Below are 13,083 nucleotides of genomic sequence, written 5' to 3' on the forward strand. Positions count from 1 at the left end.
ATGGGACTGCACCAGTGAACCACGGATGCCATCCAAATCTATTTAATGGATGACATAGGACGACCTGTGCCATTCCAGAGTGGGAAGACCATCGTGACACTCCATTTCCGTCCCCGTCGTCTGGGTACGTACTGACATGGTAGGACATCAGTGTATCCGACACCGGTGCAGCACCGGCTTGGGTGGCCAACAACAACAACAACAAGCATGAGGTTTAGACGCGTACCGAGGTCGCATTCATCAACGCGGGAGAGGTCTCGGAAACATCTTGGGAAGCTTGGGCCGTTCAGCCCTCTCCATTCTGAAGACGGTGGGAAAATCGGCTCTCGAAACCGGTGTGAAGATGCTGCCAGGCTTAGTGCAAGATATTCATTCTGGACGTCGGAGTGTACGGGACAGTTTGAAACATCATGGAAAACAGGCCTTACTGACCACCTTGCAGTCACAGTCATGACCGGCACACAAAAGAAAACGAAATCCGTCGTCTGGTCCCACAAAGAAGAAGAAGAAGAAACAACAAAAACATCAAGCTTTGTTTTGAGTCGTCATGGAACTTTGTGTCATTGGACTTTGTCATTGGACTTCGCATAAAAGGATCATTCCCATGAACAAGAGTCATTTCAACACCAGACACCAACCTGTCAAGACCTGTTGGGCAGACGTATGAAGATGATGCGCCGGGATGCTTGTGAATGTGCCAAGTCGCAGTTGGATCTCTTTTCGGTTCCCCTTGTGGTGACGGCAGTTCAAGAGGGTCAGTGGATTTGATACAGTCCTCTGGCACCCCCTTCGGTGGCGGGTCCCCTCCAGTTTAACATTGCCAACCCTGTGAACGTGTACATCGATTTGAATCAGTGTTACCTCCGCATCTGCCTCAAAATCAAGAATACCGATGGCACGGATGCCACTCATGATGGGGATGACCGACTCGTCCTGTCCACGGTGAACAACATGATGCATTCCCTCTTTCGAGAAGTGCGTGTGCAAGTGGGACACAACCAGTTGGAAATCACCCCCTCCATGGGAACCTATCCCTACCGAGCCTATTTGGAAACGTTACTGAGTTATGGGAAGGCTGCCAAAGAAACGCATCTCCAGTGTCCAGGATGGTACACCGATGAAGCTGGAAAAATGGATGACTTCAATGCCGTCTCTCAGAATGTCAATGCAGGACTCGTCGCACGACGGCGGGTCATTCTACCCACCCGAGAAGTGGAACTGACAGGCCGTCTCCACTGTGACCTGTTTCTCCAAGACCGGTACCTGGTGGATGGCGTCCCCATGAAACTAGGACTGATCCGCAGCCCGAGTGATTTCTACTTGATGAGTGCTGGAGATGTGGAATGTCGATTTGAACTGACCAAAGCCGAGTTTTACGTACGCCAAGTCAATATCGATCCTGCCATACGGGAACAGCACGTGAAACACATGTCACCAGGAGTCACGACCAAATATCCTTTGATCCGAGTCCAAGTCACGGCTCACGACATTCCAGGAGGAGGGCGTGATTTCCACAAAGATCAACTGGTGGGAGGACAACTGCCCAAACGCGTGGTGTTGGGACTGGTGGACAACGATGCTTTTGCCGGTAGCAAGGAAAAGAACCCCTTCCATTTCAAGCACAACAACGTGACCAGTCTCAAACTGAAACTCAATGGCCAGGAAGTCCATGGCACAGAAATCAAAAGTGACTTTCAGAACAACAGTGGCTCGCTCAAACAGTTGTACATGAACCTGTTTCGCAACACGGGACACCTGTGGCAAGAACATCCCTGCAACCTCACCCTAGACGAGTTCAGGAACGGATTCACACTGTGGGTGGTGGATTTGACGGCAGATCTGGGAGCAGACGAAGGCCATAACTACCCACGACACACGGGCAAGTTGGGACTCGAACTCCAGTTTGCAGAACCCTTACCTCGTCCGGTCACCCTCGTCTGCTACGAGGAATACGAAAGCGTGTTGGAAATTGATCGGTTCAGCAACGCTCTGATGGTCTAAGGATGGATGGACTGACGACCAAACATGTGAATGCCTACGTCCAGCAGAACCCCCTGCTGCGACCCTTTACCAAGGGACCTTTGCCCGAGATCACTTTGCCATCACCGTGCTAAGTGAACGACACGGACCTTATCCTAAAGCTTACATCATCAACACGGACCCAGTCATCTCCCGGGACAACACTGGGTGTGCGTGTATCGTCCAGCACTGGGTGTCTTTGACTACTTTGACAGTTATGGAGTCGACCCCACCCAACTGCATCCCAACTTTCGGAATGCCATGGCCTACAGTAGATGGCTCGCACAGCGGTGGAATGTTCAACCAGTTCAATCCTGGTTCACTGCCTCATGTGGAATGTACTGTTTGTTTGTCCTGGCTCATCGTGCCCGCGGATGGACTTTCGACGACATGATGGAACAGTTTGATCCCTTCAACACCCTCGTCAATGAAGAACGTGTGAAACGCTGGTTTCAACTCACACGCCTGCCAGACAACAACAACGACGTCCAGGATCCACAGCCCTGTCAAAGGACACAAACTTATCGTTCTGATGTTATGATGTTCTCTTCATGTTCGAGTTCATACCGTTTGTAAACAAAAGATCAGGGACGCCCTTAATCCTGACTCTTTTGTCACCATGGTTCTTGTTAGCGGGGGAAATAAAACGTTGAAAAAAAACCACACACATGCCTTGTTATGATTGTCATGGTATAAAAGCATTCTTTAGAGAAAGTTGGATGGTCCTGAAAAGGACCGCATTTGTTTCGTTGTGGTGATCACAACGACCACAGGGGCGGCATCATGCAGTGACACGGGTGAATGGTTATCTTGGTTTTCATGGGACACTTGGCCCCGTGAGTCAGGTGACGATGATACGTATCTTTCAACACCGTGCCGCAATACACGCATTGAAAAGTCCCGCTGTAGTCATCCGTTCCCTTACAATACACAGGTAGCCCTCCCTGACATTGGCGACACTGCCATGGCGGCAAGTGTCGCCATGATGGAAAAGCCGGTGGTGGTGGAGGGATGGGCGCTGGCGATGGTGGGGGTGGCGGTGTTGTCTCCACGGAGATCAGTTCTAGGTCCCAGTTTTCACAAAGTTCCGTCATGGATGCAGATGACTGACTGACTGATTGACTCCTGTCCCCCTACACCTCCGGTTATATAAAGGAGACCCATGACGTCAGGGACGCCCGCGTGCGGTCGCGCGTGCGGGCCGTGACGTCGCGTCCGCACGCGCGCGACCCTGACGCCATGGCTGTGACGTCGTCGAGGCTATATAAACGTTGCCATAGCTAGTCACCCTCACATATCGCCGACTCCGTGTGTGACGAAGATATGGATACACGAAAAGTGAAAATGGTCCGACCAACACCTTACCGAAGAAACTGTGGACGGAAACAATGTCTCCGGTGCAGCCCGACCCTCCTCCACATGAAGAAGGAAGAAGAAGAAAAAGAAGGGACAACGCCCCTCATTCCTACCACCACCACCACACCCCCACCACAACTAGAACCCGTCATGAAGATTGAAGACGACGATGACGACGACGGGAGATAGCACGACAGCGCGACCACCACCAACCACTGCGAGAACAGGCACTACACCCAAGAAAACAGCAAACGCGGAAATGGTGCCATTACAAGAATTAGCAGACCAATGGCGATTCATCATGTGCCCTACCTGTCTGAAAGCCCGGCCATCCGATCGATTCGATGCCAAGTTTTACGTATGCCTCTATTGTGGTGGGGGTGTCCCCAAAGGAACACAATCCCTCCACGATGATATTTGTCCCGGCAAATATGTTTTCCGAGGCCTCAAACTCATCTGCCGATGCTGACTGTGAGCATCTACACCTCACGGCCCTTTTCAGGGCCACCCACATGCTCCCTAAAGACTGCTTGAAACACGATGCATCCCATCCCATCTCCGTCGTTCCTCTCTTCCCTCCTCCCCTCTCCTCCCCCTCTCCTTCTCTTCCCTTCCCTTCCCTTCCCTTCCTCCCTCGTCCCGTCCCCGTGTCGTCCGTCTGCCGCCATCTTGAAACACGCTCCCTCTCGCGAGATCCCGCGAGATCGCACACACAAACCACCATTGCTTAGCAACACCCTCGTCGCTAAAGACCATGTCATACCTCGTACACACCAACTCATGACGTCATCACAGTTCAGTCGCATGACGTCGCACCCCGTACACACCAAGTGATGACGTCATCCTAGAACAATCGAATGACGTCACACCTCGTACACACCAACTCATGACGTCATCACAGTACAGTCGCATGACGTCGCACAACGTACACACCAAGTGATGACGTCATCCGAGACCAATCGAATGACGTCACAATGGGGGTCACGTGACCGAGAACAATCGAACGACGCCAGGGTGGCATGGTACACTACTCCCCTCCTTACAGATCTACACACAGACTTCGATGTTTATGTTAAGTGTCAGGCTGATCACGCCTCACTCAGTGAAGCTGGAGAAGTGGCTATGTTTGCACAGAAAAGCGATGATTACTCCACCTCTAGTCTGTACATCCCCTGGAGTGACCATGTGCTTGGTGAGCAGATATCTATTGATCAGACTCCGGTCTACATTATAGGCTCTCGTCTCCCACCAATGTATTGGACCGTGCGTATAGGGAAGAAATAAATACTCCTTCGGGAGTATATGACACACACTCCTGTAACGGTGAGACACTTCTGCTCTACAAGACATGCAATCTAGATCGAGAATAACTCTTCTAGCCTTCAATGAACGGAATTTGATATCTTTCATTGCACTTGATGATCCTATATTATATACATATACACGCAAATGTAGGCATATCCAAAGTATCATTGTCTTGTTTTCGTCAAGACAGAACATAGATGTAATGTTACTGGTTACGCTACAGATAAACGTCAGCCTTACAGTATATCTGATCAGTATCCCATGCAGCTATACTTAGGCACAGACAAACGTCAGCCTTACTGTATATCTGATCGGTATCCCATGCAGCTATACTTAGGCACAGACAAACGTCAGCCTTACAGTATATCTGATCGGTATCTCATGCAGCTATACTTAGGCACAGACAAACGTCAGCCTTACTGTATATCTGATCGGTATCCCATGCAGCTATACTTAGGCACAGACAAACGTCAGCCTTACTGTATATCTGATCGGTATCCCATGCAGCTATACTTAGGCACAGACAAACGTCAGCCTTACAGTATATCTGATCGGTATTCTGTACAACTATACTTAGGCACAGACAAACGTCAGCCTTACAGTATATCTGATCGGTATCCCATGCAGCTATACTTAGGCACAGACAACCGTTCAGAAAGTTCACATTGAATGTAAATGATTTCTCCTCCCCTTAAGAATATGCCTTTTATTACCTTGGTTGCATAGTCAAGTCAGTTCACGCTTCAGCTGAAATTTCTATCCCTACAGCAAAATTCCAATCCCATTTGAAACCTTACTGGAAAATGACAGTCTAAAATATTACCATAATTCAATGCTATGTGCTCGTGATGAACGGGTCTCACATGGAAACCCACGTAATAGTGACGATGTATACAATGTAAAATATAAACATACGAAGCGTATCTTTAGAAAACAACGTCGTCACTCCAAAATCAAACTAATACAAATCAGAGTTTACAAAGCTTAACACAAGTGGTAAAGATAATATACGAGATGACGTGCAAGAAGATCTCCTATTCTTACGTTGTAATAACGCTATTGTCTCATATGAATATATTCCTCAGATGTTTAATATTGGTAGTGTTTTACAAGTACACAAAGGCCATGGTAAAAGTAAGGGTCATCCCTCTAATTGTAGAGGGATTACGCTTCCTTCTGTCATTGGTAATTTATTTGAATGACTTTTGCTTTGTAGAACTGAAAAGTTGGCAGAAGAACACAAAGACTTTCCACATCTTTTTCAATCTGGATTTGAAAAGGGTTAGGTTAGGGTTACGGATAGGGTTAGGGTTAGGGTTAGGGTTAGGGTTAACCCTAATCTAACCCTGAAAAGGCTCCATGGATTGCTGCGGTTGTATGACGCGAAAGTCACTCTTACTATACGGACAACGACTCCATGGTGTGTCGTACTTTCATGGACCATGGAAAGGCCTTTGATAGAGTTTGGGTCAATGGATTGTTTTATGAATTGTGTCATTCTGGAATAACCTGAAAACTATGTCGTCTTGTCGTTTTATGTGGTGATCCATGCAATCTTATAAAGTTGAAAAAAACGCGATGAAAAAAAGCCCGAGAAGTCGGAGTTCAAACGATTCACTAAATTTAACCTACCTCAGGCTATACGCCACATATAAAATAAATTGATTTATGACTCGTGCACCCCAGCCTTGTCTCTGCCACATTATGTAATTAGGCAGGTGTGATACCTGTACACATGGCATGGTTTTTATGTCTGTGGGTTGCAAACAAACTACATCCATTTTTCTCGGATGACTGGATCTGACGGCAACTGGTACAAACTGTTGTCAGCTTCAAGTCCTGCTTTGTGCTTGGACGAATAACAGTTTACACCCACGCAGTAGTTCACCATCTCTACTGAGATGATTTCTGATTGGATCGAATGCAAATTCAGAGAACATATAATTACAAAACCCATCGTCTCTACATGTATATACATTCTTTATGGATAACAACTTCTTTTAGTGTGTATGATTTTGTTTGACAACGGTATATGAATCCATACTGAAACGATGCAACAAGTACACTAAAAGAAGTTGTTGTCCATAAAGAATCTTATTTTCTTGTGACTCGCCATACTTCTAAAATCAAACAGATCATCTTTCTGTACACACAATGAGCCCTCAGCGTATCAGCAATTGAGCCAGCCAATCGCAAGCCGTCGTTACACTTGAGTCCACCCCCACCTGCTATGACTTCGTTTCGAAGGAAGTTAGCCCAAGTACAAAATACTGCACTTTTGAATCGCGATTGTACGCTTATAATTTTGTCTATTTGTTTTTACAAACAGCAATGTATATTATATGTCATGAATAAGTGATAATTGTTTTAATTATGTCTGATTTTTTGGTTGCATGTGACCTTTAAGTGTAAAGGCGACTTATCGTACATTTTCCACGTATGACAGGGTGTTTGCCAAGGTCCTGTTTTTTCAGCCTGGTTGTTTACGTTTTATATTAATGATTTGTTTGCATGAATCCAACAACTATCGACTGTGTCGCTCTTGGGGTAATACTCCAGGTATTCTTCTACCTGATGACACCACACTTCCTAGCTGTACTACTAAACTGATTCGGTCTGTCTTAAATATTCTATATGATTGTGTAAACAGGTGGCATCTCAAGTTTAATGCCAGCAAAAAGTGAAATTATCATTTCATCAGCATTTGCAACAATGCTTTTCCAGGCGTCTACATTGGCAGAAACAACATTCCAGTGAAAACAAGTGTTGTTTCTGCCGGCGTGAATGTGTGTACATCAAGATTATCCTCTGCTCGCACTCTCCAGATATGTGAAAAACATGGTCATCTCCCAAGGAATATGATATGCTGGACTTAGTGAGAAAACAATGCCTCTTCTGCAAAAAGGTTCAAGGTTTATTTAAACGGTCCAGTTCAGTTATTGCCAGAAGCTACTGAGGACTCATTTCCAGACAGTCTACCTAGAGCAACAAACCTTCATATTCCCCGAGAGATTAATACTTGTCGATATCAGTTATGTCCTTAAGAAAATGTTCTGTTATAGATTTACACAGTTCATGTGCCATGACGCTCCTTCAGTATGTCTAAAGTGTCAGACGTCATCCATCTTTTGTGTGTTTTTTTGTGAGAAAATATGGAATATATGACTTAAATACGTACCTGGAAACTTGCGTATTTGCAAGTAAACTACTGTGGGCTCATGAAGGTAAAACCATTGTTCATGACGAAGACAACAAATATGTTATTTCAGAATTTTCTACAAAAAGCAGATTTAGCACGGTGTCACTTTACCTGTGAAAAGTGCAGGTTGTGGTGTCTGGCCTTAGATATTGCATTGCTATTACACTTCTACCCTTACGTAATTCAGCCTCGTGAATGTCTGCGGGGCACGTTTGCCTATGACATCGTTAAACATGTATTCCTTTACTGTAATGAAACGCAGTGTTTAAGAGACAGACTGATGGAATACTTAATAGACACTCTTGACGTAGAAACGTTTAGTAACCTATGAGATACCGATGACGATATATTACTGTTTTATTCTGGGGTCTTCCTACTCAGTGCACGAAGGCCTTGAGTATGAAACATGGGCAATACGCGTGAGTCGAATATGCAGAAATATTAAGTTGTGCAAACGCTATTTGTATGCATGTGTTTAATTTCGGACGTATAAATACTTACTACTGTATATCCGTATAATTCCAGTTTGATCTACTTGTTATAATGTACCTGGAAACTATGTGCTTATCTACATATGTCATTATATCTCTACATCTATATCTTTGCTGTGAAAACGTACCGATGAATTTCATTTTAAACATAAAACTATATCGAATAAAGATCGTGAATCTTCACAATTTTAATCGTTTGTCAAACAACTTTCACCCTAAATTGAATACGATTCTGAGATGCTGAGATACGACGATGTATATTTCTCTGGGCTGAAGAGCCGTTATGACGCTAATGTCAGACTAAATCATTTCAATAAGTTTCCCCATCTACGACTATGTCGACGATGAAGAATCGCCGTAGAACCAAACAATAATAAAACATGGCTGCTGCTGTCTTCATCTCTACCACTGACTCTTGTCTTCCCTTATCCCTTAAACTACCACCCGAGACGCTCTTGGACAGATGGTGGAGAAGAAACACGGAAGGCAAGAGTCAGTGGTAGAGATGAAGACAGCAGCAGCCATGGTTTATTATTGTTTGGTTGAATGATGGTCGAAATGGTATACACAGTGGTAAACATGTGACAGAAAGCACATCGGGACTGAATGGCCAATGATCCCGATGTGGAGACCCGCTCTGTCACTTAACCCATTCAGAAGTCCGACGGCGATTCTTCATCGTCGACGTAGTCGTAGATAGGGCGACGGCCTTGGCCGACACCCCGACTACCCGCACAATCCGTCCACTTCTGTCGTTGATTTGGTTTCCCTGCATAGTTCCCGTGGCTGGTCTCCTTGGTTGGTCTCCCTGCTTGGTCTTCCTGGTTGTGGTCTCGCTGAATGGTCTCGCTGAGCTGACCATATCAATCAGGTTTTACACACAGACCTATTACGCCACATTGTACAAGGTCACTGGCCCATGCACATGTACATACGTAAGATTCGCCGACATAGGGAGGTGTTAATTGACATGTATTGATAGCGTTTGAGAATTAAGGGTCCTGCCCGGAGAGGAGTGTATGATAAGAGAGGGAACACCGACTGTTTGCTGAATACATTACATAGACAAAAAGGATAGATTTTCGGTGCACTTGGGACTTATATTGAAACAAATAGATCGTTTGAATAAATGAAGTTATAAAGAAACTTATTGAAATGATTTAGTCTATGGCACTAATGTAAGCTGACATAAGTGCAATCATACGACGATGTATATTCCCTCAGGCTGAAGAGCCGTTATGATGCTAATGTATGTTGCTATATGTGCAGTCATACAACGATATATATTCCCCTGGCCCGAAGAACCGTTATAATTCCTGTTGATCGTTCTGCTGGATAACGTCATGTACATGTTTGAACTCATGGGCCAGGTGCAGGAATACCCACATATGTCAGAAACAACTCGCAACACGTTCTAGCTGCAGGTTTCAGCTCTGTGCCTATAACAAGGGTCCAAATTGAAATTTGTCACTAATAATTTAATCTATCAAATTTTGTTTTACAGGAATCGTTAATTCCTGTTCCTAGTTCACTTGATGACAGATTGCCATTAGTTAGACTGGTATGAGCATATACCAAGCTATCAGGTACAATACACACTCAACAATATATTGCAAATCAGCCATCTGTTCTTGTCAGCCTAATCTGCAGATATTGGCTGTGTGCCTATATTTGTCAATGTGCGGCTACTAGTCCATTCTTTCTTTTGGCGTATCTTAGAAACTCTTCAGGTTGGTAACCATGGCTTGACATCATAACTGACATTGTGGTCATTATTCATGATAAGCCGCAAGAGCAATACTTGCTATCCGACACAGAATCCTATAAGACATAATCGAACATTAAGATAACGTGACGCGCATGTCCTAGTAAAAGTGGTTCCTAAAAGTGTTGGTTCTCCCTCATCCCAGCTGAGTTATAATGTTTGGTACGTGTCATGAGACGGCATTGATTCCATCCGTCACACTCCGTCATGGCTCAAGGGACACGTGCCTTCTTGCACTATCAGAAAGGGTGTCTCTCGAGACAGCTGGAAATGTTGAACCCTGTCATTAACTGAATGTTTGACTATATTGCAGAGTTTATATCTGACAACTGGGCATCTGGAGTTTGTATACTTCAAGGAACTGGTGATAAGTGATTACGACATCGGTCAAGAACTAAGACTGATTCAGGTGTCACCGAGTGGTGAAAAATCAACAGCACAAGTTCAACACCAAAATACCTCACTTTGTAAACTTTAACATTCTGTTTCATGCAGAATCATCTGTATGAAAAGAGATTGAACAGATATGTTTCTGATTACGGAACACTATTAGCGCGGCCATTCTTTGTGTTACATACGTAAGGAACGAACGCAGTCAGCAACAAACGCGTTCATTAATCTGACAATGCAGGGGGTAGAGGACCACGTTACGTTGACATGTCAGTCGGATGGCACGCCCTACACGTGTTGTGGGCAATCAAACACAACGTGGCCAGATTCCAATTCAACTGGGATTTTCATCACCAAAAACTATACAGCTATGAACCTCGCAAAGGCCTTTTTCCAGGCGAGAGTGTTTCGGATTGGTTATGGCTATGTTCTTTTCATAATCTGTTTTGCCGGAGTGTGCGGCAACATGCTTGTATTCTGTGTACTCACACGCAAGGCTTTGAGGACCTCTACCACAGCTGTATACCTACAAGTTCTGGCATTGACAGACACACTGGTCCTTATCACGTCTATCTTTCGGTACAAAAGCTATAAAGTTCTATTGACCGAAAAGGTCAACACAGAGGCTGTGTTCTACTTGGAACCTTACATCGAAGTTTACGTGGAGCCATTTTTCTGGATCTTTCTTGGTGTTTCTAGTTTTGTTACGCTGCTTCTTTCAACAGAGCGCTACTTGGCGGTGAAATACCCGCTCACCATGAAACGTACTTGCACCGTTCAGCTGGTAAGTGTCTGCATCGTCGCTGTCATCCTTATCGTTACTATCATAACTATTCCCATCTTCCTCAGTTATGAAATCAGACACATTATGTTCCATGATATCCAGACAACTATTGCCTCCGCAACATATTTCGGTATTCATGAACATTATGTGTGTACCTACACGCACTACATCTTGCCCCTGGTTTGGTACATGTTTCCCTGGCTGCTCCTCGCAATTATCAATACCCTTCTTGCGCTACATGTCAGACGATCGTCAAGAATTAGAGTTGGCATTCCAAACGTCGTCGACCCAAACCGCAACCTTTCCCTCCTCATCATCCTCGTCGTGCTCGTGTACATGGTTTGCAACTTCCCAAGATGCATCATATCCATCATGACGTTAGTGGACACCAACGGCTCCAACTGTCTCAAGGACACACGCACGCTATCCAATCCCAGGTACTCCGGGGCATACCTTGTGTCCGTTGTTGTGGCCGACATCCTGAACGTACTTAACAGTTGTGTGAACATCTTCGTCTACTGTTTCGTCGGTACCAAGTTTCGAAAGGAGTTGAGAAAACTGATCCTGTGCCAGCCGTGCCACAAACACACTACAGTCCTAATCAACAACACTATTCAGGTGACCCTCACCCGTTCCTCAGCGGACTCGCTTCGTCACTCCTCGTCCCCAACATAAATATACCGGCGAAAGGGAATCAGTTTGTCGATGCAAAGTAGAGGAGATATAGACTATGGTACAGATGACAGTATTTCAGGTCATTGTGTTAATGAAACTGAAAAGTTAACACATGAACACACTTGATTTGTTTGGAACTTGTTATAGATAGTGAACAGTATTTCACTTACATAATAACATTGACATTGGTGGCATTTCCAACCTCGGGGAAGAATTGATCTGAATTGTTAACGATCATAGGTGTTTGGCCAGGATAAGAGACGTTATTATGCAAAGCAAATACAGGCAATCTTGACAAGTAGGGACAGTGGTCGGCGCCAGTCAGATAGATCTCAGCGTATCAGACACTGTCCCTATAACAGCATCTGTAATAAGCTCTGAAGGTTTGTCACCGTCTGCTTAGGAAAAACTGTAAGGAGCTCAGCATATCAATCACTGTCCGCGCAAGTAGAAATAAAGAACTTTGCAGATTCTGATATCGCACTTTTGATTTGCGATTATAATTTTGTTTATTTGGTTTTTTTGTCTCAATCAGCAATGCATTTTGTGTATCACGAATAAGTGATAACTGTGTTTTAATTATGTCTGATTTTTTGATTGCATGTGACCTTCACGAACCACAGTGTGTCAGTTAATTACTGTCCGCTTCAGTTAAACCATAAGATCATCAGCAGGTCAGTCACCGTCTGCGTTAACTAGAACTAAAGAACCTCAGCAGGTCAGTCACCGTCTGCGTTAACTAGAACTAAAGAACCTCAGCAGGTCAGTCACCGTCTGCGTTAACTAGAACTAAAGAACCTCAGAAGGTCAGTCACCGTCTGCGTTATCTAGAACTAAAGAACCTCAGCAGGTCAGTCACCGTCTGCGTTAACTAGAACTAAAGAACCTCAGAAGGTCAGTCACCGTCTGCGTTAACTAGAACTAAAGAACCTCAGAAGGTCAGTCACCGTCTGCGTTAACTAGAACTAAAGAACCTCAGAAGGTCAGTCACCGTCTGCGTTAACTAGAACTAAAGAACCTCAGCAGGTCAGTCACCGTCTGCGTTAACTAGAACTAAAGAACCTCAGAAGGTCAGTCACCGTCTGCGTTAACTAGAACT

At 44.9% G+C, this 13,083-nt stretch overlaps 2 protein-coding genes across 2 annotated transcripts; both read left to right on the forward strand.

Moving 5' to 3' along the window:
- Positions 1–207: 207 nt before the first annotated feature.
- Positions 208–2,001, forward strand: LOC137270385 (uncharacterized protein F54H12.2-like). Its single transcript, XM_067803948.1, has 2 exons — positions 208–398; positions 774–2,001. Exons 1-2 carry the CDS (start codon positions 208–210, stop codon positions 1,999–2,001), a joined length of 1,419 nt encoding a protein of 472 aa, XP_067660049.1.
- Positions 2,002–10,760: 8,759 nt separating this feature from the next.
- On the forward strand, positions 10,761–11,984 carry LOC137270384 (FMRFamide receptor-like). Its single transcript, XM_067803947.1, has one exon. The coding sequence runs from the start codon at positions 10,761–10,763 to the stop codon at positions 11,982–11,984; it is 1,224 nt and encodes a 407-aa protein (XP_067660048.1).
- Positions 11,985–13,083: the final 1,099 nt, after the last annotated feature.

This window comes from Haliotis asinina, unplaced genomic scaffold (genome assembly GCF_037392515.1).
Source record: "Haliotis asinina isolate JCU_RB_2024 unplaced genomic scaffold, JCU_Hal_asi_v2 scaffold_69, whole genome shotgun sequence".
NCBI lineage: Eukaryota > Metazoa > Mollusca > Gastropoda > Lepetellida > Haliotidae > Haliotis > Haliotis asinina.

Excerpts from the sequence above, each read along its gene's own strand:
- LOC137270385 (XM_067803948.1), top strand. The coding sequence starts at position 208 with ATGAGGTTTAGACGCGTACCGAGGTCGCATTCATCAACGCGGGAGAGG. Across the intron at positions 399-773 it reads ACGTCGGAGTGTACGGGACA|TCCTCTGGCACCCCCTTCGG; the intron begins GTTTGAAACATC and ends GATTTGATACAG.
- LOC137270384 (XM_067803947.1), top strand. The coding sequence starts at position 10,761 with ATGCAGGGGGTAGAGGACCACGTTACGTTGACATGTCAGTCGGATGGC.